This window comes from Aquarana catesbeiana, linkage group LG04 (genome assembly GCF_042186555.1).
Source record: "Aquarana catesbeiana isolate 2022-GZ linkage group LG04, ASM4218655v1, whole genome shotgun sequence".
Classification (NCBI taxonomy): Eukaryota; Metazoa; Chordata; class Amphibia; order Anura; family Ranidae; genus Aquarana; species Aquarana catesbeiana.
In genome coordinates, this window is record NC_133327.1 from 377,124,898 (window position 1) to 377,149,602 (window position 24,705).

Sequence of the window (24,705 nt, forward strand, 5' to 3'; positions counted from 1 at the left end):
CTTTAAAAATCTAATAAAAAATATGGAATCAAAAAAAAAGAAATCAACTGTGGGAGCAATAATTAGAAAATGGAAGACATTCAACACCACTGATAATCTCCCTCGATCTGGGGCCCCACGCAAGATCTCACCCCGTGGGGTCAAAATGATCACAAGAACGGTGAGCAAAAATCCCAAAACCACACAGGGGGACCTAGTGAATGACCTGCAGAGAGCTGGGACCAACGTAACAAAGGCTACAATCGTTAACACACTACGCCAGGGACTCATATCCTGCAGTGCAAGATGTGTTCCCCTGCTTAAGCCAGTACATGTCCGGGCCCGTCTGAGGTTTGCTAGAGAGCATTTGGATGATCCAGAAGAGGATTGGGAGAATGTCATATGGTCAGATGAAACCAAAGTAGAACTGTTTGGTAAAAACTCGTCGTGTTTGGAAGAGAGAGAATGCTGAGTTGCAACCAAAGAACACCATACCTACTGTAAAGCATGGGGGTGGCAAAATCATGCTTTGGGGCTGTTTCTCTGCAAAGGGAAAAGGACAACTAATCCGTGTACATGGAAGAATGAATGGGGCCATGTATCGTGAGATTTTGAGTGCAAACCTCCTCCCATCAGCAAGGGCATTGAAGAAGAAATGTGGCTGGGTCTTTCAGCATGACAATGATCCCAAACACACCACCTGGGCAACGAAGAAGCATTTCAAGGTCCTGGAGTGGCCTAGCCAGTCTCCAGATCTCAACCCCATAGAAAGCCTTTGAAGGGAGTTGAAAGTCTGTGTTGCCCAGTGACAGCCCCAAAACATCACTGCTCTAGACAAGATCTGTATGGAGGAATGGGCCAATATACCAGCAACAGTGTGTGACAACCTTGTGAAGACTCACAGAAAACGTTTGACCTCTGTCATTGCCAACAAAGGATATATAACAAAGTATTGAGATGAACTTTTGATATTGACCAAATACTTATTTTCCACCATAATTTGCAAATAAATTCTTTCAAAAATCAGACAATGTGATTGTCTGGGATTTGTTTCCACATTTTGTCTCTCATAGTTGAGGTATACCTATGATGACAATTACAGGCCTCTCTCATCTTTTTAAGTGGGAGAACTTGCACAATTGGTGGCTGACTAAATACTTTTTTGCCCAACTGTAATGCCTCAACATACCTGCATGTAAATTTGCTGCAGGTGGGATGAAGAGCATTTACTTGTGAATTTGCTTCAGGGAAATACACCCATGTACCACTGTCAGAATACGTCTGTCCCAGCAGGAGCAATTCCTCCATCCCCCTGAATTGTGTGGATAGAGGAATCTTCGTTTTTTTTACGTTCGGTCAGTAGGCCGAAAAAAAAAAATAAAAAAACTAAGTGTATGGGCAGCTTAAATGTGACTGCAGGTTAACAAAAAAAAAAAAACACATCTTAAAACAAATTGCCCATAAACTGCTTGACCGCTTGCTGAACAGCAATACTCTGCCAGACACCAGAAACAGAGGTACAAATACAGAAGACAAGAGTTGTAAAAAGATCAAAAACATACCCAACATAATACTTCAGGCTGATCTCTGGACACAAAAAATACATTCCTATATTCCTCAATAGTCACTTTGTGAACGTGTAATGCCTTTGCTAACACAGATATTGCCTTGTAAAAGTAGCCATGACAGTATCACTGTGCTGGACATAGCCTGTGCAGAGCTGTAAGAGGGATCCAGCAGGCCCATCCGCTACAGGCTGAAAACTACCTGGGCTACATAGCTCATTAGGATAAGCTTAGACATGCAGGGTGACATTTAAGAGACTCCTACACATGCACATATTGCAGTGAGAACACATCCCCACATATGCACAGCAGAGTATGTCCTTATCCCCATATATGCAAAGTGCATGCATAAACATTTGCACTCCTGCAAGGCTGCTATAAATATGACAGCAGGATCCCAAACAAGTGCAGTAGTGACCTCAGTTATCTATATTACCGTGCATGCCAAGTATGCTGATACCATATTGCTTATCCCTCTGCTAGTATTTTTAGTTTTTTTCCAAATTTCAGCTTTAACTCTGAAACAATTTTAACTGTAACTCTTTAAAAACTTTTTTATATTTTAATAATCTCTGGGGACATCATAATGTATGTTTTCCTGAACCTCTACAACAAGAAAAGTGATGCCAAACTGTCTGTCTTCCAAAATGATAATGTTTGCGAAAATAAATAACTTGAGGGCTGCTACACACCACAAAAATGCACTCCAAATCCATTCTGGATGCGTTTCTGCATGCAAGTTTTTAGCACGTTTTTGCCGCGTTCTGGATGCATTGCAGATGCTTTTTTTTTCCCCCCATTGTACTGGGTCCTGTGCATTTTTTATGCATTCCAGTGCATTTTTTATGTGTTTTACCATGTTCCATTACAGGAAAAAATCAGCATGTTCTATTTTTTCTGAAACTGGAAAGCCCTGGAACCAACTTGCACTGGTGTGAACTATGCCATTGGAAACCATATAACCTACTTTCCACGTGTTTTTAATGCAGAAAAAAAAAAAACGCACAGGACTGCATGTGGTGTGAATTGGCCCTAAGCCCCCGTTCACATCAGCGCGATTTGACAGGTCAAATTGCATGTGAAATCGGAGCCTATTGCTGGCAATAGGAGTGCCTTAATCGGTTTCAAAGCTGACTTTGGGGCACCGCACAGATTTCCAAAAGTAGTTTCTGCACTACTTTTGGCGACTTCGGAGGTGATTTCAATAGACATTTGTGCATGAACCTGCACAGATGTCTTTCAAATTGCCCCAAAAGTCGGACTCAAATGCAGCTTTGAAATCGATCGATTTCAAAGCCATGTTCAGTGTGAATGCGATTCCCTTCCTTTCTTATTTATTCCCCTTCTCTAGACCTCCATGGTCTCTGTAACCTATTTAACCATTGCTCAGATCTTCGAAATAGAAAAAAAAAAAAAAAAACAGCAGCAATAAAAAGAAAATTTGACCATAAAAAAATAAAATGAAATAAAAAAAGCCTTTAAAACTTGATGCTTATAAAAAAGCCAATTACATATTAACTAAACCTACCATTTGGAATTTCACAATCCAGTGCAACAGCAGTCTCATATGTCCAGCAGCGAGCAACATTACGAATAGTATATCCACCTCCACCGAGCATGAGTAGAGGTAAGTTAAAAGTCTTTACAACTTCAACACACTTAGCATGACCTGCAGAAAGTAGAATGCGTTAGTGGAGTTATATAAGTAATTTCAAGAATAAAGAGTCTACCTATTGTACTCAGCGGAACAATTAACAAGAATTGACTGTATAAAGTTAAAAAGTAAAATACATCTCAAACACATTTGCTTTTAAAATGCATCAGAAAATGTTGAAATTCATCCATGTCTAATTATACATTTTCCTTCATAAACTATGCAGCAGAGAACTATTAAAAGCAGCAATATTAAAATATTGTTATTTCATGTTAAAGTAAACCTGTTGCAGGCAGAAAAATGCTAAGGCAACTGCAAAGCAAGTAGACTAAAATGCCAGAGGCCCGAAAATATCCCCGACTCCAATCAAAGAGTGTGAGAAGACTAGGCATTGCCCACCCCCTAATCCCACAGTCCTGCAGCAGTCCTGTGTGGCATGCAGTCATGCCTGGGCACCATTACACACGATGGTTAGGTGTTGTCCATGCACAGTCAGTTTAGGGATAGGAGCACTGAGAGGTTTTGATGGCTATTAGGCCCCATGTACACTGCTGCTGCTAAACGGACATTCAGAGGCAGTTGGACACTTTTTTCAACTGCCGCTGAACTCATTCAATGTTGCAGTCAGAGTCTTCAAGTGGGAAATGCGATACTCCTAAGAACCAAGGCCTGAGGTGTGCCATGGCCTAGCTGGTCAGTATGCCTGAAAAGAGGGCAAAAAGACACAAATTTAGGTGAAGAAAGGAAGGTAACAATCCATCAAGTGGAGTAGTGTGCTCCCGGAAGGCAACAGTATGTATCCGGTAAGTATCCGCTGTGACAGGAGAAACCCACCGACTCCTGACTTGGTGATGAGAAGGAACCCCCTATAGAACCTGCGAAGCTACCCAGAACCTAACTGGATGTCACGTGAAAGATTGGATTGAGCCTGATGCCCGAGACATGAGAATGAACTGCTTGTGAATGAGAGGATACGTGGGGAAAAGGGAGCAAGGGCTGGCCCGAGGAGCCCCTGCAAAATGATGGCTGAGAAAATCGAAATACTTGAAACCTACACCAGTGAAGTAGCTCAGTGAAATGTCCCCAACCCCTGGCCTACCCATACTTGGTATGGGGAAGTGAGAGGGTGAGTGCAAAAGGACAACAGGCAGGAGTGCGAAATGCTGGATACCTGAAGGATGTGATGAAGTAGGCGTATAAGGCCCATGCGCTATGGCAATAAGCATCGTCAAACATGGAGAAACCATGCTAGACACAGAACACTGGTCCCACCTGATTCGATCGGGTCGTGCTTCAGCCTGTGACCTAACAACCGAGTCTGAATCCTGAACAGAGGAAGGAAGGCCAGACTCCATCCCGGGGAAGTAAGACCCATGGCATGATACAGTCATACCCAAAGTGACTGAAGCCCCCCCCCACCTGGAACAGGCTGGGGATCGGAAAAGATGACTGGACTGACGTCCCTAAGCAGTTCTCCAGGCAACATCCTAGACAAGCGATCAGAGCCGAGAGTGGAATCCAGAATCATGATGAAGTTTGCCCAAACCTACCACTTAAGGACCGGCAAGGGGACGTGGCTCAGCACACACCCTGAGAGACTATAAATCCCTGGGTGGTAACCAGGGCCTCTGTGCAACAGGACGTCAACTGAAAGAAAATTTCCGAACCAAGGGTGAGCCCAGTGGCGAAACAACATCTACACCAATCAATTAGCCCTAACAACGGGCAGGACTGATGGAAGTGAGTGCAAGCATGGTTGATATCAGTGTGGATGCCAATACAGCCCAACCTGAGAACATAAACTAGAGAAATGACAGACAACCAGACATGAGAACAACACCACCCCTCTGTGGCTACCTAAGTATGAAAACATGAGCAGAAATGTCAAGACCACTGTGTGTGAATGAACCTGACGACGACTGATGTGACTGAGAGAAATGCTGGGGCAGAACGCTGTGACAGCCTCCCAGGTATGCCAAGCACTGCTGACAATGAATGTGGTCTTGTGCTTGAGAATGGACTAAAACTACAACGATACTCTAGCATGGTACATCTCCTACTGCCAGCCTCATCAGATCCATCACCCCCCCGTCTGGCCGTTGCCATGACTGCTGTGTGTAGGTCTGATGTCCTCTGTGACTGTGCTGCAACGATGCAAATTGTGGGGAGAGAGGAGCAGGCGAGCGGTCGGCCGCCCGTGTGAGCACCGGGAAAACTGGGCGAGCGGCCCCCTCGTGGAACCAGATGTGTATGAGGAGAGGAGCAGGCGGCCGGTCGATCAACCGTCTGCCCCCCGTGTGAACACCTGGAGAAGCGGGCCCCCACATGGAGCAAGATGTGCACGGGGAGAGAGGAGCAGGCTGGCGGGTGATCACCCCCCCCCTTGGGGCACCAGGCGGGCGGCTCCCTCGTGGTGGTGGATGTGCATGGGGAGAAAAGTCGGTGGGCGGCTGATCACCCCCCCCCACCCCCGGCATGAACACCGGGAGAAGCGAGCGGGCGGCCCCCTTTTTTTCCGGATCTGTCCAGGGAGAAAGGAGCTGGTAGGCGGCGGCCCCCTCTTGCAGGATCTGTCCAGGGAGAAAGGAGCTGGTGGGCGGCCAATAGCCCCGCCCCCCCCGGCGTAAACACCGGGAGAAGCGGGCGGCCCCCTCGTGATGTAGGATATACCCAGGGGTAAAAAAGGTGGGTGGGCAGGCGGTTCTCCCCGGTGGAGCCCGGTGTGAGCACAGAGAGAGGCACCGCCACCACAGTTGCAGCCGACCGTAGTACAACACGGACCCGGAAGTGACGTGTGTCGGCTCCTCCCACAAATACAGGCCAGCCTTACACTTATCTTATGTGTACTTGTACACAGGTTCGTTTACTGTCGTTTTTAGGCAGTTGCGCTTATAGGCCTTTTTTTGAAGGCAAAAAAATGAGTTCAGACGCTGAAGTTTCCGACGTTTCAGATGCCGAATGCGTCTAAACGCTGTAACCCGCGTTTCATTTATAGGCTTTTTTTCGCCATTAAAAAAAAAAAAAAAAAAATCTTTTTTTAGAAACGCTTCTAAACGCAAACGTGGCAAAACGCCGCTAAACCCGGCATGTAAACGCGGCAAAGCGGACGTTTTAAACGTGGGTTACTATCTGTCAAGTTAAATAGTTCAGGAGAGGTTGTAAAAACGTCCCGTGTACATGAAGCCTTAAGCAAACAGCTTAAGGAAGCCTCATGGAGATATAAAGCCTCATGGAGGCCTCTTGATTCCGATGTAAATAATTTTCTCCGCTTTCAATAAGAAATTCTAAAGGATTCTAAATAAAATCTAGCTGTGCTGTTCTTGCCTGTGAGCTTCAACCCTTCAAGTAGAACTATAGGCAAAACTTTTTTCCTCCCCATTTTGTATAGCGTAAGGGAGGATTATGATATATATTTTTTTGCTATCTGTGTCCTATTGGAAAGCTTTTTCTTTACTTCCTGTGAGAGGAAATCCTTCCAAAGTGAGTGAATTCCAGGTTGTCACAAGGGTCATTAGCACTAGTGTCCCAATTGGAGGGATTTCCCCTTAGTTCCTATTTGTGGGTTATTCCAAAGTTTGTGATTTTCTTTTATTTTCACATTCAATGAGAACAGTAAAATGGACAATTAGAGGTACAGACAGCAATAAAAACCTGACAGGCGTTTTAATTCCTCTCCACGCTATCCAAAACAAAAAACAAAAAAGCTTTGACTTCAGTTATACTATAAGTTGGAAAACTGGGTGTTCCTATTGTAAAGTTTAACCACTTCCCGACCAGCTGCCGCAGTTATACTGCGGCAGGTTGGCACAGCTGCGCGAGCTGTTGTAGCTGTACGTCGGCTCTTTAAGACAGCGTAGCAGGCGCGATGACTGCTGGGCACCCGCGATCGCTCATGGCAGAGCGAGAACGGGGATGCGTGTGTGTAAACACACACACATCCCGGTTCTGTCAGGGGAGTGGAGACAGATTGTGTGTTCCTACTAAGTAGGAACAAGGACCTCTCTCCTCCTCTAGTCAGCCACAGCCCACCCCCCACCCAATAGAAACACACATAGGGAATACAGTTAACCCGTTGATTCACCCCTAGTGTTAACCCCTTACATGCTAGTGACATTCATACAGTAATCAGTGGCTATTTTTAGCTCTGATCGCTGTATAAATGTCACTGGTCCCAAAAAAAGTGTCAAGTGTCCGTCAAAATGTTGCAGTCCCTATAAAAAGACTACAATAAAAACTGTAATTTAGCTTAACCACCCCTACTGTTAGAAAAGGTTATAACTCGCTGAATCAAATAAAACAGTGTTTATTGATGTCAGAAAAGAAGAAGAAGAAAAAAAAAAAAAAAAAAAAAAAAAAAAACAACGCAACATATGCATTGGTACCACATTAAACAAACTACACTTAATTATTATGTGTAGTTTGTTTAATGTGGTACCATAGTATATGCTGCTTTTTTTTTTCATCTTTTCTGACATCAATAAATACTGTTTTAATTGATTCAGTGAGTTATAACCTTTTCTAACAGTACGGGTGGTTAAGATAAATTACAGTTTTTATTGTAGTCTTTGCATATGTCTCTTTACCTATAGCTCCCTCTTCCCTCTTTTTGTTTGTCTCCTATACTGAGACATTCCGGGTATTTAACACTTTAGAAAGATGTGGACATAGATGATAGTGTCTGGAGGACCCACCCCCCTTGCAGTATGAGAAAGACGTAAATGAAGCAAAGTATACTTTCTCTGTCTAGTTTGGACAATCTAAACTTGTAGATGCTGAAAATGATTACTTGGTCACAACTGGAAATCTTAGCTACCTTTTACTGTTAAATTGAAACACCCAAGGCGATCTCCAGACAATGAATCGGCACCACACTGTAAAACCACCGCACTGGGCTGGTACATCTCCATTACTTTTGAAATGATCTGTGTGGGAAAAGTAAATTATGTGGGATCATATTCATTATATACTGCAAACAACAAGCATAAATGCCAGGTAATAAAAGAATTGCCAATATAAAAAAAACACACAAATGATGTGCACCTGATGTTTTACCTTCACTGTGATTAGTCCCCAAGCTGAAGGTGCACCTACATTTTTCTCTTTGGCCCCTTTCACACTGAGGGCGTTGGCGGTAAAACGGCGCTATTTTTAGCGACGCTTTACCGTCGTTTTAGCTGCTGGCGGCGGAAAAAAGGTTAGAACCGCCCGCTCGCGGTATAGCCGCGCTGCCCCATTGATTTCAACCCCCCACTGGCGGCCGAAAAAGGGTTAAAACTGCCCGCTTGTGGTATAGCCGCGCTGCCCCATTGATTTCAATGGGCAGGAGAGGTTTAGGAGCGGAGAATACACCGCTCCTTCACCGCTCCAAAGATGCTGTTTGCAGGAGTTTTTTTTCTCTCCTCCCAGCGCACAGCATCAGTGTGAAAGCCCTCGGGCTTTCACACTGGAGAAACAGTAGCGGCAGTTTTAGGTTGGTTTGCAGGTGCTATTTTTAGCGCAATAGCGCCTGCAAACCACCCCAGTGTGAAAGGGGCCTTAATGACCCCATACGCTCATTAGAAACAAGCAAACTACACTGAACTCAGGTTATTACACTAAATGGTCACTTATGAAACAGAAGCAAAAACATGAAACAGAAGCAGTATCAAGTCCTAGACATGCTTCCTTCCTGTTGCAGGCCAAAACTTTTTGGAACAATTTTTATCCAAAAGCATCCAATTACTAAAAAGCACACAAATCTCCTATGTTACATCATTTTGCATCTTGCCTGCAGTTTTTAAAATACGGAAGAATCAGAACCTAAAGCTACTTACTGGCTTAAATATTTGTCCGTATGATTCATCATCAATTCCATCCCTCATTGGGAAATTGACAGCATAATACTTGCCTTTTCCAGCACCAATATCCTGAAAAAGTGTAAGAAAAACATTTCTGAAAAGCCTTTAAAAAAGATACACAAAATAAAATATGAACATACAAAACAGAAGGCAACTGCATCAAAGTGAACCTTCCCTTTGCTCCCCTGCTGACATAATAGTCTGCTACGAATGAAGAGTTAGCCCTGTGTGGGTCATAACCTGGAGCTTACATACAGGGCTGATGGCTCTTCCCCATCCACATGTGAAAGTGACAGACAGAATTTAGCATTGAATATTTGATTTTATTAAAGTAAACGAAACAGAGTGTTTAAGAAGCCTTCAGAAGCAAACTGAAGTGATAACCTGTAATATGCATGAATTTGTTCTTCAATCATATTGCACTTCCAATTTCTTTTAAAAGTTCATGTTAGAGCTGTTATGGCTTGAAATTATAAAAGTACATATCATGCATATCGTCTTATGTAACCAGGCCTAATTCAATATAATAGGAATGTTTATTGCACTATAGCAAAGTTAAATCACAATATTCTTATTTTAATTCATGAAATGTAAAGAAAAACTTACTCGGAGATCACCAGTGCCAGGGAAATATTCCCCATATTTATGGAATGAAACGGTCATGACCCGATCTGTAGTATAGAAAGCCTCTTCAACACCATCACCATGATGAATATCTATGTCAATGTATAACACTCTTTGGTGGTATCTACAGAAATAAATTTGACATCAGTAATAGTGGTTTGCAAGACACTAAATATAAGTACGGATTGTAAAAGTCTATTCAAATAATTTCCACATTTTTACTTGTTGTGCCCTATTTTTATGATTATATACTAAGGAATTTTCAGATTTATAAACACTTAGGGGTTTATGTATATAGCATTCGTTGTGCGGACACGACAGTGTGAAAATTGCTGTACTTCCTCTACTGTGTGCGATTCCTAAATCAACGGCGCCATCTAGTGGCCACAATACATTTGTGGGGAAGCATAATAGCAACTAGGTGGACAATGACAGTATAGGAAATGCACATAATAGAGAAGTGCAGCAATTTTCGTTCCGATTGTGTGTAAGTTTGTCACATCAACACAACAAACATTTAATACATAGACTTCTTACATTTATTTTTGTACTGAGAAAAAAAAAAAAAAATCTCCATACACACATAATAAAATATATTTATACACACCTCTATTTAACCTTTTTTTATTTATTTATTTAATCAATGTTTTTTATTGAAAATTTTACATAACAGAGATAAAGAACATATAGTGAGAAAGAAGAGCTTCACTTAGACTTGAAAATCCTCATTTATAAACACATTATTAAGGATTTTTCAATAACAGAAGCTGTATATAATAGACAGGTAAGCCTAAGGTAGTAAGTATAATCTAAAATATATAGCTTGCTAAGTAAAGAGCGAGGAACACCATTCCTTTGCCCAGACACCCCTACCGGGAACAAGCTGCGCCTGGGAGGAAAGCGGCATCACCCATCCCTCCACTGAGGGTTGTACTGTTTTCAATCGTACATCAAAACTTGTCTACATTGGATATTAATATGGACTCATATTTATTCGTTCATAACCATTACTGAATGATGTCTAATGTTAGTCTAAGTAATAAGAGTATAATAATATTCAATGAATATAAAAAGGATAATGTAAAATAAAAGTAAGAAAAAACACAATCAGATCGTTACTGTTCTTTGGATAATACAATATGGCTTGTTAGTGATTCCTTTAGCCCTTACGTATCTTTGTGTACCAATCCACCCATTTTCCCCATATTTTATTGACTTTACAATGATTATTTTGGGTTGAGGCGTATAGCATCTTGTACGCTGCATGAGTGTTAGTTATTACGTCTTGAAGTGGCGGAGTCAGGTGGTCCCCTCCAATGGCGCATTATTGTTAATCGTGCACTCAAAAGAATGTGTACGGCTATAGTTCTAGTTTCTGGCGGAACTAATTCTATGTCTAGGGACTAAAGTGCAGTTCCCGGTGACATGGGTAATTTAAATATCCAACACCTGAGTAATTGCACCATACACCCTCTTCCACAAGGTAACTATTTTGCGGCAAGACCAGAGTATATGGTACAATGTTCCCACAGCACCACAGTTCCTCCAACAGGTGTTAGAACTTTGTGGGGAAAATTTAGCTATTCAGTAGGGCAGTGATGGCAAACTTGGCACCCCAGATGTTTTGGAACTACAGTTCCCATGATGCTCAACCACACCGTAGAGTGCATGAGCATCATGAGAAATGTAGTTGCAAAACATCTGGGGTGCCAAGGTTCACCATAACTGCAGTAGGGTGTCAGATACCATCTAAAAAGGATTTTTTGCGTTAGTTCCCACAGGTTTACACTCTTTGTTGCAGCGTGCATGATGTGCAGCGCCTTTCGCCACTGTTCAAGGGAGTAAGAGGCATTTTTATTTTTTTATATAAGTGATCACAATCTCTGTTCACAGCTGCATAGGGCCTCATGTACACTACAGCTGCTAAACTGAAGTTTTTTTCAGCAGCCCCTGAACTCTCCTCTAGGTTATCCTATGTGTCCATGTACACTCAGTCGTTTATAGTAGTTTAGAGGCAGTTGAGCATTTATAAGCGTTTTTAAAGTGGAAAACACTTCCGATACTTTTTGAACATATAAAGTGTTGGAAAAAAAAACACAAATTTCACCACATGCTGTTGCCTGCATCAATAGACGAGTCTAGTAGCGGTGAACTCCAGTCCTCTCACGCAATTTTCTATGTCTTTGGAGCCTCACACACAGAAACATCAGGTGCATTTCCCAAAACATGCTCATTTGGGAGAGTCTCTTGAGGTTATCTTTAAAAAAACGCTTCTAACCTCAAATGCTCATACCTGCTGTTAAACTGGCAAAGACGTGGTATGTAAAAGCTGTAAAAAGAACATTTTTCACCGTCGGTTTTCAGCTGTCAAGTTTCCAGCATTCAGAAAAGGTTTTCAGCTGCCCTGTGTACATCAGCCTTAAAGAGCTGGGGGTGGAGAAGCAACAGTACACTGATCTGATAAAAAGTTGGAGGCTGACATTTCTCCTAAGGAAAATACTGGTTGCCTAGCTGCCATACGGACAAAAGACAAGCCAACAGATCAGGAGTTTTTTTTTTTTAATTTCGCAGATGACACATATGAAAATACACTTACTTTAGGAGTTCAAGGATGGCAAGTACAATGTCATTCACATAACAAAACCCAGATGCTTCAGATTTTTTTGCATGATGAAGCCCTCCTGCCCAGTTTACTGCCATGTCAGTTTGCTGTCTGTTCAGTTTTACAGCACCAGCTAAAAATAGAAGTGTTACATTTAGTAAAATTACAAAAAACGCTTTTCGTTTGTCATGGTATGTGCAAACTACTGAAGACAAAATCATTCTATAGCATGAGTAGAAACAGATAAGGGTGCAGGAAAAGTAGTGAAAAAATCTGTATGGCTGCACTCTAATTAAATCACTTTTACTAATTCATATATGTACAATGTATATGAAAAGCACAGCGTAAAATTGACAGCGCTATATAAGTACATTAAATAATAATATTAATAATAATATGGAAATGACAGTCCATACAGCAAAAATGAGGGTAAGAATTACAGCACAGATAACGCGTTTCACACCTCTCCTGGTGCTTAATCATAGCTGAAATTATGAACTAAAACACAAGTATATATACATAGATACATTTTAGCTATTTAAATATGAATATTATATATATATATATATATATATATATATATATATATATATATATATATATATATATATATATATATATATACATACATACATACATACACACACACATACATACACATATATACACACACCTGTGTTTTCGTTCATCATTTTAGCTAGGATTAAGCACAAGGAGAGGTGTGAAACGCGTTAGCTGTGCTGTATTTCTTACCCTAATTTTTTGCTGAACTGTCATTTACGTACAGTCAGGTCCATAAATATTGGGACATCAACACAATTCTAATCTTTTTGGCTCTATACAGCACCACAATGGATTTGAAATGAAACAAGATGTGCTTTAACTGCAGACTTTCAGCTTTAATTTGAGGGTATTTGCATCCAAATCAGGTGAACGGTGTAGGAATTACAACAGTTTGTATATGTGTCTCCAAATTTTTAAGGGACCAAAAGTAATGGGACAATTGGCTGCTTAGCTGTTCCTTGGCCAGGTGTGTGTTATTCCCTCATTATCTCATTTACAAGGAGCAGATAAAAGGTCCAGAGTTCATTTCAAGTGTGCTATTTGCATTTGGAATCTGTTGCTGTCAACTCTCAATATGAGAAGCAAAGAGCTGTCACTATCAGTGAAGCAAGCCATCATTAGGCTTTAAAAAACAAAACAAACAGATCAGAGAAATAGCAAAAACATTAGGTGTGGCCAAATCAATTGTTTGGAACATCCTTAAAAAGAAAGAACGCACCGGTGAGCTCAGCAACACCAAAAGACCCGGAAGACCACGGAAAACAACTGTGGTGCATGACCGAAGAATTCTTTCCCTGGTGAAGAAAGCACCCTTCACAACAGTTGGCCAGATCAAGAACACTCTCCAGGAGGTAGGTGTACGTGTGTCAAAGTCAACAATCAAGAGAAGACTTCACCAGAGTGAATACAGAGGGTTCACCACAAGATGTAAACCATTGGTGAGCCTCAAAAACAGGAAGGCCAGATTAGAGTTTGCCAAGCAACATCTAAAAAAGCCTTCACAGTTCTGGAACAACATCCTATGGACAGATGAGACCAGGATCAACTTGTACCAGAGTGATGGGAAGAGAAGAGTATGGAGAAGGAAAGGAACTGCTCATGATCCAAAGCATGCCATCTTATCAGTCAAGCATGGTGGCGGTAGTGTCATGGCGTGGGCATGTATGGCTGCCAATGGAACTGGTTCTCTTGTATTTATTGATGATGTGACTGCTGACAAAAGCAACAGGGTGAATTCTGAAGTGTTTTGGGCAATATTATCTGCTCATATTCAGCAAAATGCTTCAGAACTCATTGGACGGCGCTTCACAGTGCAGATGGACAATGACCCGAAGCATACTGCGAAAGCAACCAAAGAGTTTTTTAAGGGAAAGAAGTTGAATGTTATGCAATGGCCAAGTCAATCACATGACCTGAATCCAATTGAGCATGCATTTCACTTGCTGAAGACAAAACTGAAGGGAAAATGCCCCAAGAACAAGCAGGAACTGAAGACAGTTGCAGTAGAGGCCTGGCAGAGCATCACCAGGGATGTAACCCAGCGTCTAGTGATGTCTATGCGTTCCAGACTTCAGGCTGTAATTGACTGCAAAGGATTTGCAACCAAGTATTAAAAAGTGAAAGTTTGATGAATGATTGTTATTCTGTCCCATTACTTTTGGTCCCTTAAAAAGTGGGAGGCACATATACAAACTGTTGTAATTCCTACACCGTTCATCTGATTTGGATGTAAATACCCTCAAATTAAAGCTGAAAGTCTACAGTTAATGCACATCTTGTTCGTTTCATTTCAAATCCATTGTGGTGGTGTATAGAGCCAAATATCTTATCTTATGATGCATGCAGGGCCAGCACCCTTTCCATGTGTAGTGGTGGTATAGCAGAGGGGTTTATTTGCTTTGGGCAGTACACTACTTACGGTGCAGGAAAAGTGTTAAAACTTATTACAACTTATTAAGAATTTATTACAAATAATACCACACTTGCATAAGATTTATAGAGTTATATTATTATAAGTAAGAGTTATGAGTAAGTGTATGGTGTGTGAAACGGGTTAACTCCTTCCCTGCTTGTTGAACATACGGTGGTTTTATGGAGTTGCAATAAAAAGTTTCTTTGAGTGCTTCTACCCTCAAATGCGGTCATCCGCTTTTCTTTTATCCTGTGTTTTCCGGCAGCAATGGACTCGTCACCATTATAGTCATACTGATCTCACCTGGAGCGGCGTTTCCTTTCGCGTTCTGCATAAGATTTTTAGTCTCCATAATCAGTTTACCTAAGCGAGTCATGCTGAAGACTACTAACCACCTTGTGTGAGTGTCATATTATTTTAGTATGCAATAAATTCTTCAAGTTTTAACAATTTTCCTGCACCTTTGTTGGTTTCTACTCTTGCCTCTGCTTGATCACCCCAGATCAATGAGAGGAGCCGCAAGATCTGTGACTGATGCTTTTAGAGACTAAAGAACTTTATGGACTATATGGTCATGCAAGTTTAAATATGTTTGCTACTTTTCTGTAGTTTTTCTAACAGTCACTTTGTGCCAATCAAAAATCTACATGCACATCTTATACATTTCGAAAAATAGTAATTGATAGAAATCAAAAAACCTTACCCACAGAGCCTCCAGTGGAAAGCTGACAGAACTCAAAAAGGCCATCAAACACCGGACAGTCCTCACCAACATTGACTAAACAGAAGCAAAGAAACATGCATCATTTTATTTATGAAATGCAATTTAGATACCGTGCTACATTTTTTTACTTTTGGCAGTAATCTGCGCTATTCTTTCTCAGAAAGCTGTTGCCCAGGACTAGAAAATTCATCACTATAACAGAACCAAGGGCTCACACTTGACAGAATGCCTATTTGTCAAAAGATGGTTATTTATTATGGAACATGAACAAAGGTGACCTGCTGTGAACACAGCTCAGAACTTCTTGGGAACCAGCAGTCCTCTATAGAGCACATCCAACATCGCTCTAATGCATCCTTTTTGTAGCAACGCAGGAGGAATTTTTGGCAGCAATATCCCTCTTAAACAGGTGGCCAAGCTTCACAGAAGTTTACAGCAAAGCCTCATCTGGAGGACTAGCTTGCTTGGTGTGTGGTAAAGAGTATGGGTGACATGATGTTATCAGGGCTGAAAATCTACATTTGCCTGTACCTGCACACACCAGAGCTTTAATAGAAAAAAATAGAACTATGTCCTCCCTATACTCTAATGCAGGGTAAATGTCATAAGTTTTTTTTTTTTTGTTCAACCCAGCAGGCTTAATGAAAAAAAAAACCCTACAGATCGCCTTACTAACACGTTACGTTAGTACAGAGATCACCCCCACTGAGCTATTGGGGACTGCTCCCTGCTCCGCCTCCCCAGAACACAATTAGCATTTGCAGCCACTGGCTGAGTGTTGATCGGATGCCAGTTTGTCAGATGCCATCTTGAGGCTGGCTTCTGTCAGGCAGGGAGCTGTACACACGGGCCGAAAGTCGGCTGGTTCCCGCTGAACCGACAGTCTTCGACCCGTGTGTACCCAGCCTTAGTAACATTAGCAGGGTTTTGTTTGTCACACTTTGGGTATACAAGTTACTTGGTGTGTTAAAGTATAGCTAAAAGCAATACTTTTTTTTTGGATAGAGTGGAGAGAGATCAGAATGGGTGTCAGTTTTTATTACTGTCTGTGTGACCATTAGGGAGATTCACCCTCTCCATTTGTCCTAATTGCCATTAGCATTGAAAGTGAAATTAAAAGAAATTCCCAAGTTTTAGGTTGTCCCCAACAAAGTAATAGAGGGGAAATCTTCCGAGGACACTAGTTATGACGACCTGGGGATCCCCAAGGAATTCCCTCAATTTGTAGGGATTTCCTCTCACTTCCTGTTTGGCTATGAGACAGGAAGTGAAGGGAAACGTCTCCAATGGGACACAGATGGCAAAAAAAAAATAAATTAAAAAAAAAAAAAAATCTAACAGGGGTTATAGCCCTTCCTTGCTCTATCCAAAATGAAAACAAAATAAATAAAAAAGTTTTGCTTATAGTTCTTAGATTGTAAGCTCTATCGAGCAGAGCCCGATTCCTCTTATACCAAATTGTACTGTAACTGTAATATCTGCCTTTATTTTGGAAAGCACTCCGCAAACTGTTGGTGCTATATAAATCCTGTGTAATAATACTGCAGTCCCCTCTGCATATAGTTTTATTACCTGTTGATTCAACCAGTATATCTGTTTTTATTGCAATTCCTGTAACAGGGTTGTCACCCTGTGGACAGAGTTAATATACAAGTAGTTTTAGATGAACTAAGTAAAAGACAAAATTTAAAGCCAAACTTCAGCTAAAACTTTTTAAATAGTTACAGCAACAGTTAAAAGAAAAAAAAAAAAAAAAAAAAAAAAAAAGAGGCCCATTAGAACCACCCCTGAGAGATTCAAATTGTTTTTTTTTTTTTTTTAACCCCTGTATCTTATGCTGACAGCTTAGTCCACATGTAAAATGTGCAGAACAATACATATGTCCAGTCCAAAAACTTTTTCTTTCCCCCTTTCTTATTTTAGATAAAATGGGGAAGAATTAGAACCCCTGTCGTTTTTTTTACTGCGATCTGGGGCTCCATTAGAGAAATGTAGTCTTCCTGTCCCGCTAATGTTTTAAAAAGTCAGGACAGTGTAACAGGGACAGAAGAGTAGAAGGAGGCTAAACCCCTGGCAGATTTTAGTTTCTATCTGTGTCCCTATTACAGATTTTCTCACACTTCCTGTCTGGTGAACAGACGTCATGGTAAATTTCTCTAACGGCGCCCCAAATAGCTGCAAAATCCTAACAGTAGCTCTGATTTCCCCCCACTCTATCCAAAACTAGTAAAAAAAATGTTTTGGCTTGACATACACTTTAAAAGCATGTGGGAAGAAAAGGTAATCAAGTTAAATACTACCAATACTACAGGGTATTAACCTTGCACAGTAACAACAATATTTTCGCTATAGTGGATCTTTAAAATGCCTTTACTCTGTATAATAACAAATGTGAACTCACATCTTTGCATTTGTTTGCTGTATTCAGACATATTGTCTGGTCTGATCGATCGAAGAAACTTAATGTATTCATCACTGTGATACTTTGTCATCTCTTCTGCTGTGGCCTTGTGAGGGCGCTTTAGAAAAAATAAACAAAAGCATTAACATTCACACTGCATAAAATAAAATGATTGCACTACCTCACTTGATTTCTTATATCTACAGGCGTAAAATAGCAAATTTATCAGCAATTTATTTCTCAAGAATCCTCTATGAAAAGAGCTTAACTTAGAACTCCAACCATCATTATACGTTTTGGATACAGTAAGGGAGGGTTACCGCTCAGATTGTTTTACTTAATGGATCTCCACAGGGGAGCTTTCCCCTCACTTCTTGTCCTACAGTTTTTCAAACCTTAAATCACAGATAGAAGAAAAAAAACAAAACACTTGACAAAGGCATAACAAAATAAAAACATTTTAAAAGGCACTCCCTCTGGCCTCCTCCCCTTTTCTCTTTGCACAAAAACAAAAAAAAAACAAAAAAAAGTAAAAACCTTTTATTTTTTACATTTTTTTTTTCTTTGGCTCATTGAATTCTGGCCTAGGCCAGGATGTATTGTGAGGCCCAGCACAAGCATTACAAGTCTCTTATTCATGTGTAAGATCTCACAAACCACCACTTTGTATGTGTGATGTAGATATTCCAGGAGCAGTTTGGAAGGTCTCACCTATGCCCACATGCACAGTCAAATCATGTAATGGTGAATGATCCCTTTTATATTTGCAAGCAAATTAAATGCTTGACAGATTTCATCCTAAATGTTTTGTACATGTGGGTGTTGAGATTCAGATCGCTGCTCAACACAGAGGTCCAGCGCGCCTCCTGCACAGTACCCCAATCAAGGGTGCTCCTGGTCCCTGAGCAGAAGCTAGGCACTGGTCATATGATCTTGGCAAGGACATTATGAAAGGGTCGTAGCAGACTGATGTTAAGGCAGAGATAGATAATCAGTGGTTTTTGGCTAAAATGTGAACCCATCATTTGAAATCACATGACCAGTGTCTAAGCATTTGTTCACATAGAGGACAGAGATGGCTTTTAGCTAGACAGGTAACCCAGCTTTACAAGGCTTTTTGTTTTATTTATTTTTTTTATTATTATTCTTGAAAGAGAAATGTGGGATTTAAAAATAAAAAGTTAATCATACTCACCTATATGGCTTCAGCATCAGTCCGATGCTGTAGTTGTCTCCCATAAAATGAGAACTTAGCAATCTAAGACCACTGATCGCTCAGTTCTCAGGCACGATTTGAACACACAGAGGTGACTTTCAGTCACCAGCTTTGTGTTCTTCCCCCTCCAGCGCTCACTGGAATGCCGGGCTGTGGAGGGGCAGGAACGACTGGCTCAGGTTCTCACACTGAGAGGCTGAGACAGCTGCTGGTCAGATCCCGACATTCCTGCAGACCCTGGACTGGCTCTGTGACATCAGCAGACAGCAGACTTTAGTCCGCTGAATCAGGGTCACAGAAGTGCACACTGCACACAACTGCATACTTCTCTAAGTAACATATTTAGAATTGAGTGTTTTAACATGTTCTTCTAAAATATATCTGTAAAATCCTTTTCTTGGAGTACATCATAGGACATGGAGGAGTTAATTTTCATAACTATTTGGGCTATGCTGCCACCTTCGGGTAAACAGATACTGGACAAAAACAAACCGGGCATAACCCCTCCTAGCTAAGCATCACAGTTTTGCAGCAAACAATGGGGAACATACAAGAGGAGAGTAATGTACCCTGTGATGTACAGAAAAGGGGGAGGGACAGGGCAACAAGGCTAAATATGCCCAAAACAAGAAGACAAGGGAAAACCACTACAAGTCACCTCAAGACATATCGCCCCTACAGGCAGAACAATCCATGTAGCACCCTGCACACAAGTTTTTTTTTTTTTAATGAATGAATGAATGAGACAAGATAGGTCTCTGAAACAAAATGGCCAAGACCAATAACTGTCCTTTGATGGTTCCTAAAAGCCAGATGCCCACAGCTCGTCTGCGATGTCTGCATATCACATTCTACTAGGTCAAATGATCAGAATGCCCTCTACCTTTTTCCTGCAATCAGCCAAGAATGTCTACCTGTCAATTTTCCACACCCGGAAAGGGTACAACCAACAGAGAGGGTCAGAACACAAACTGCAACCCAAGCCAAGATCAGGTCCACTTCTTCCTGAGAGGCACAAATTCCTGTCCCGTCTAGATAGTTGATGCATACAACAGCTGTGGCAGTGTCTGACTGCACAATGAAAGGGAGACCCCAAAGGGTGGGCAGACCAATGTAGGAGAGAGAGAGAGGTGAATCACCCAAAGTTCCAGGATGCTGATCTGCAACCTCTGCTCCCCTCACTACCTTATTCTCTGAACCAAGAGGTTCTCCAGAACACCTCCCCAGCCTGACAAGCTCCTGGAATCCATTATCTGCATGGATATCCACCTTTCCAGAACTGCTCTTGGGAGTCAGATGCATTGGCAGATTCAAGGATGCCTGGCATTTGCCCAATACTTAATGGATATTGAGCTGGAGAGATCTGGACTGAAACTGAACACAGGGGAGTGCATCAAAGGCACCAACCATCACCTTCCCCAGCACCCCATGCAGGCCCGAATCACAGAACTTTCCAACCACTTTGGACTCCACCTGAGCTTCAAGAAAGTCTCTGAGCTAATCCAACCCTTCTGAAAACCATTGCAGGGCAAACTGTGCAAGAGGTTCTGCCTACCTGATAAGAGGTATTTGGGAGCCCACCTCATCATCTTTCACCCCACCTCCTTGCTTGTGTGTGAGGCCATGGCATGCTGAGGGTCTGTAGGCCTGTAAACGCCACAGAGCTGGGAGAAGTGATGGCACAAGCCAAACATTGAAGTGGCAGCAACCCCTCTGACAAAATGTCCAATACTTGCTGTGCAGATGTTGTATTCTGATGACAGATTGGCTGGCTGTATGGAGCTGCAACACAAGCTACACAAGGGAACTGGAAAATGGTGCATCATCATGCATGCCCAGTGTGGGCCTGCCCATTATGAACACTGCTAATGCAGTGAGCACTCTTTACAAACAAACAGCCATACAAACATTCCAAGTGCAGAGACACCCAGAGGAAAGACTGCCGCCAGCTCCACACAGAACAGAGACGCTCACCATTTCATGTAGCAGGGCCAACGGGACAATCTTCATCCATCATGGTGGGTGCACCCCTCAGGGCTTTCAACACCACAACTCCCCCTCTGGGGGAATCACTGCTCTGAATCTGTAGCACACCCTGCTAGCTATGTTCCTCTGGTACGCTGTATCTAAGATGACTGCGCACAGGATCCAGCGCAGAATGCAACTCTACAGAAATCTCTGCTCTTGTATGTGGGGTCTGGGTTCACCCACTACAGGCCATAGAGACCGAATTCAGAAAAAGCCCACCTCTGCCTTATCAGTGGTGTTAGTAATAGGCCAGGATTTATGGGGGTCAAAGCCCACAAAAGTGATCTTGCAGAATGTACAACATATCACCTAAGGACAATAGCTAAAAATTGGAGGTTTGGCTGAGCTGGGAGGGGGGGGGGTTATGCCTGGGCAGAGATTGTTGCCTTTTTTTGGCCAGTAACGATTCACCTGAATGTGGCAGCATAACTCCTCTGTTCTGTAATGAACGATTACGAAATACAACAATTTTATGGTTTTTATCTCAAAACTGAGTCTCGCCAAAGGAATACTGCTGTTATATGATGGGATAAGCATGAACATCTACCAGTGTGTGAATTTGCAGTGTCTTTAAGACCCCTTTCACACTGAGGCGCTATAGCGTTAAAAATAGTGCCTGCTAAGCGCCCTGAAACAGCGGCTCCATTCACTCCAGTGTGAAAGCCCTCGGGCTTTCACACTGGAGCGGTGCGCTGGCAGGACGTCAGAAAAAGTCCTGCCAGCAGCTTCTTTGGAGAACTCACCGCTCCTAAAGCGCCCCGCCCATTGAAAACAATGGAGCAGCGCTGCTATACCGCCGGCAAAGCGCCGCTGCAGCGGTGTTTTGCGGGTGGATTTAACCCCTTTTCGGCCGCTAGCAGGGGTTAAAACCGCCCCACTAGCGGCCGAATAGCCGCCGCTAAAACGGTGCTTGAAATAGCATCGCTTTACCGCTGACACCCGGGGTGGCTCAGTGTGAAAGGGGTCTAAATATATTCTTTAACAATTACACACAGAAAAAAAAACAAACAAAAAAAAAAAAACACGTTCCTGTGTTCTCCAGTCTTTCGTGCATTTGCTCAGCTGGAAACATTGGTCCCGGTTTCCAGAAACATTTTATTATGCTCACCTGCACCCTCCGTTTCTTCTCATCTCCTACACTGTTCCAACAGTCTTTCTGACACTCATTGGCAGCCCTTGCAATCTAGCAGTAAAAGAGCCAGCTAAAATAAATGCCAAAGACAGCTTTCCTCCGGCCACAAAAGTCTTCTCCTCACCAAGCTCTTTACTAGTGTGGCTTCTTAGAGCAGTGACCAGAAGTTCCATTTTGTTGCTCTGCTTCTACAGCTGTCAGTTCTATCTGGAGCAAAGTCCTGTGCATTGCTTTAACAGTCAGCAAGGAGAGCTGGCAGTTGCCCACCCCCCCCCCCCCCCACCTTCACTTATAGACATCCATCCCAAGCAGCCTCATCCATTTTCTTGGCAGACATCCTACTGCCTTTCTACCCTTGCTGATAGGTCATCCCTTCCCAGCTGCCTCATTCCACCCCCCTTACCTGACATCATTCCCAGTTCATATCACCCATTACTGGCAGATACCTTTTCATGGCTGCCTCACTCTCCGCTGACAGATTCCCATCCTGGCAGCCTTACCCCCCCTACTTAGATGGACGGGCATAAAAGGTCTCTGAGCAAACACTTCATGACAGCTGCTGCAGCCCAGCTTTAAAAGCTTACTGCTTCCCAACTTTCCAATCCTTAAAGTTTCATGCAAGTACATGGTTAAACCATACATCTCTACCTCTAGCCTGGACCAGATCCTGCACACTTCTCTCCAGCACATACTGCCTGCCAGAACACCATCTTCACTCCTCTCCTGCACATACTGTACTTCCTGCTGTCATACTATCTACATGCCTATACTGCCAGCCAGCACAGCCTTAGCATTGCCATCCTACACACACACACACACTGTCTGCCATCATACCCTTCAATTTGCCCTTTGTAATACCCTGCAGCTAGCTGCATACAAAGTGACATGGAAAACAGCAACAGCTGTGGAGCATGCAAGTTGCCAATAACCTCTGTCCTCAAGTACAACACATCTGTGGCTGAAGGTCCTAAAAGTACCATGGTACCAATACAGATAAAAGAAGATACAATACATTGCTGTGTAAACAGCATACCCATCCTACAAAGTCTTGGAAAGCTTGTATTTGCAAGACAGACACCAAAAAGCTAAAGGATTAGTATCCGGCACCTTCAGAAAAAAAAATACTTCTACCTTCCATCTAGAAAGGGATAAGAAACCACAGAGGTTGATGGGAGCAAGAAGCAATTTACCTCGTAAAGCGGTATCAAAACCAAACATTTTATATATGGCAGGTTACCAATCCTTAGATGTGGTAGGCTCCATTTGTTTTTATTTTTTATGGATTTTTCCCTCTGTTTTCACCTGGTGATCTGGCCAGTAACACATCTCCTGTATTAGAGTGCCTGCACCCTGGATGAAAGAACATAGGGGCACCTTTCGACAGCAACAGTGTCAGTCTGGGGGGAAGGGAGCATTAGATATACGAGGAGATTTAGATACACCAACATATTGAAGCCAAGCTCCAGCTCACACTGCAGTTAAAGCAACAGTTTCTTTTTTGAGGGGGAAAAAGGTTTTACACAAATAATTACGCCGATCATTGTAAGCACCCATCAGTGGTAAATGGGTTTATCTCAACACTCTAAGCTGCATTTTCAGGAGGAGCTTAACCTGTTGAAAAACAGCAGACTTAGACCCCTTTCACACTGGGGCGGTTTGCAGGCGGTATTGCGCTAAAAATACCGCCTGCAAACCGCCCCTAAACAGCCTCCGCTGTTTGTTCAGTGTGAAAGCCCGAGGGCTTTCACACTGAAGCGGTGCGCTGGCAGGACGGTGAAAAAAGTCCTGCAAACCGCTTCTTTGGCGCGGTGAAGGAGCGGTGTTATTCACCGCTCCTAAACCGATCCTGCCCATTGAAATCAATGGGACAGCGCGGCAATACCGCGGCTATAGCTGCGCTGTACGAGGGATTTTAACCCTTTTTCGGCCGCCAGCGGGGGTTAAAACCGCACCGCTAGCGGCCGAATACCGCTGCAAGAACGACGGTACAGCAGCGCTAAAAATAGCGCTGTTGTACCGCCGACGCCCCCACCGCCCCAGTGTGAAAGGGGCCTTACTGGCTGGATACCCAGATAAAAATAAAGGAAAGGAAAACTGAAAAAGAAAATGCAGCCATCACATCTACAAATTGGTAAGCTGCATTATAATAAAGGTTTGCTTATGGGTTTAATAATAATGGCTTAAATAGCAATTACCTTTTATTGGCACAGCATGGAATAAAGCTGATCTTCAACCAAAACTTTACATTTTATTTTATTTATTTTTTAAGATTTGGATATAGTGGACAAGAGTAAAAATATCTGGGTTTTGTTGCAATCTGTGCCTCCACTGAGCAGTTTTTCTAAGACAGTTATGAGAAGATTTTAGAGCTTCTATGGGAAATAAGAATATCTTCAAATGGGGACAGCTGTTAGGGTGATTAAATGTCAAAGGTAGGGGAAGATTTCCTCTCAGTTCCTGTGGCGTC

General features: G+C 42.4%; 1 protein-coding gene across 1 annotated transcript in view; it reads right to left on the reverse strand.

Annotated features, from left to right (window-relative positions):
• Positions 1–24,705, reverse strand: part of HDAC2 (histone deacetylase 2) — a 71,434-nt gene that overhangs the window by 33,869 nt on the left and 12,860 nt on the right. Inside the window, exons 2-8 of the mRNA XM_073627110.1 lie at positions 17,863–17,980; positions 15,441–15,515; positions 12,256–12,394; positions 9,642–9,783; positions 9,012–9,104; positions 8,012–8,120; positions 3,073–3,213 (exon numbers count right to left, since the gene is read on the reverse strand). Of these exons, the coding sequence (XP_073483211.1) occupies positions 3,073–3,213; positions 8,012–8,120; positions 9,012–9,104; positions 9,642–9,783; positions 12,256–12,394; positions 15,441–15,515; positions 17,863–17,980 (817 nt within the window). The remainder of the gene's footprint in view (positions 1–3,072; positions 3,214–8,011; positions 8,121–9,011; positions 9,105–9,641; positions 9,784–12,255; positions 12,395–15,440; positions 15,516–17,862; positions 17,981–24,705) is intronic.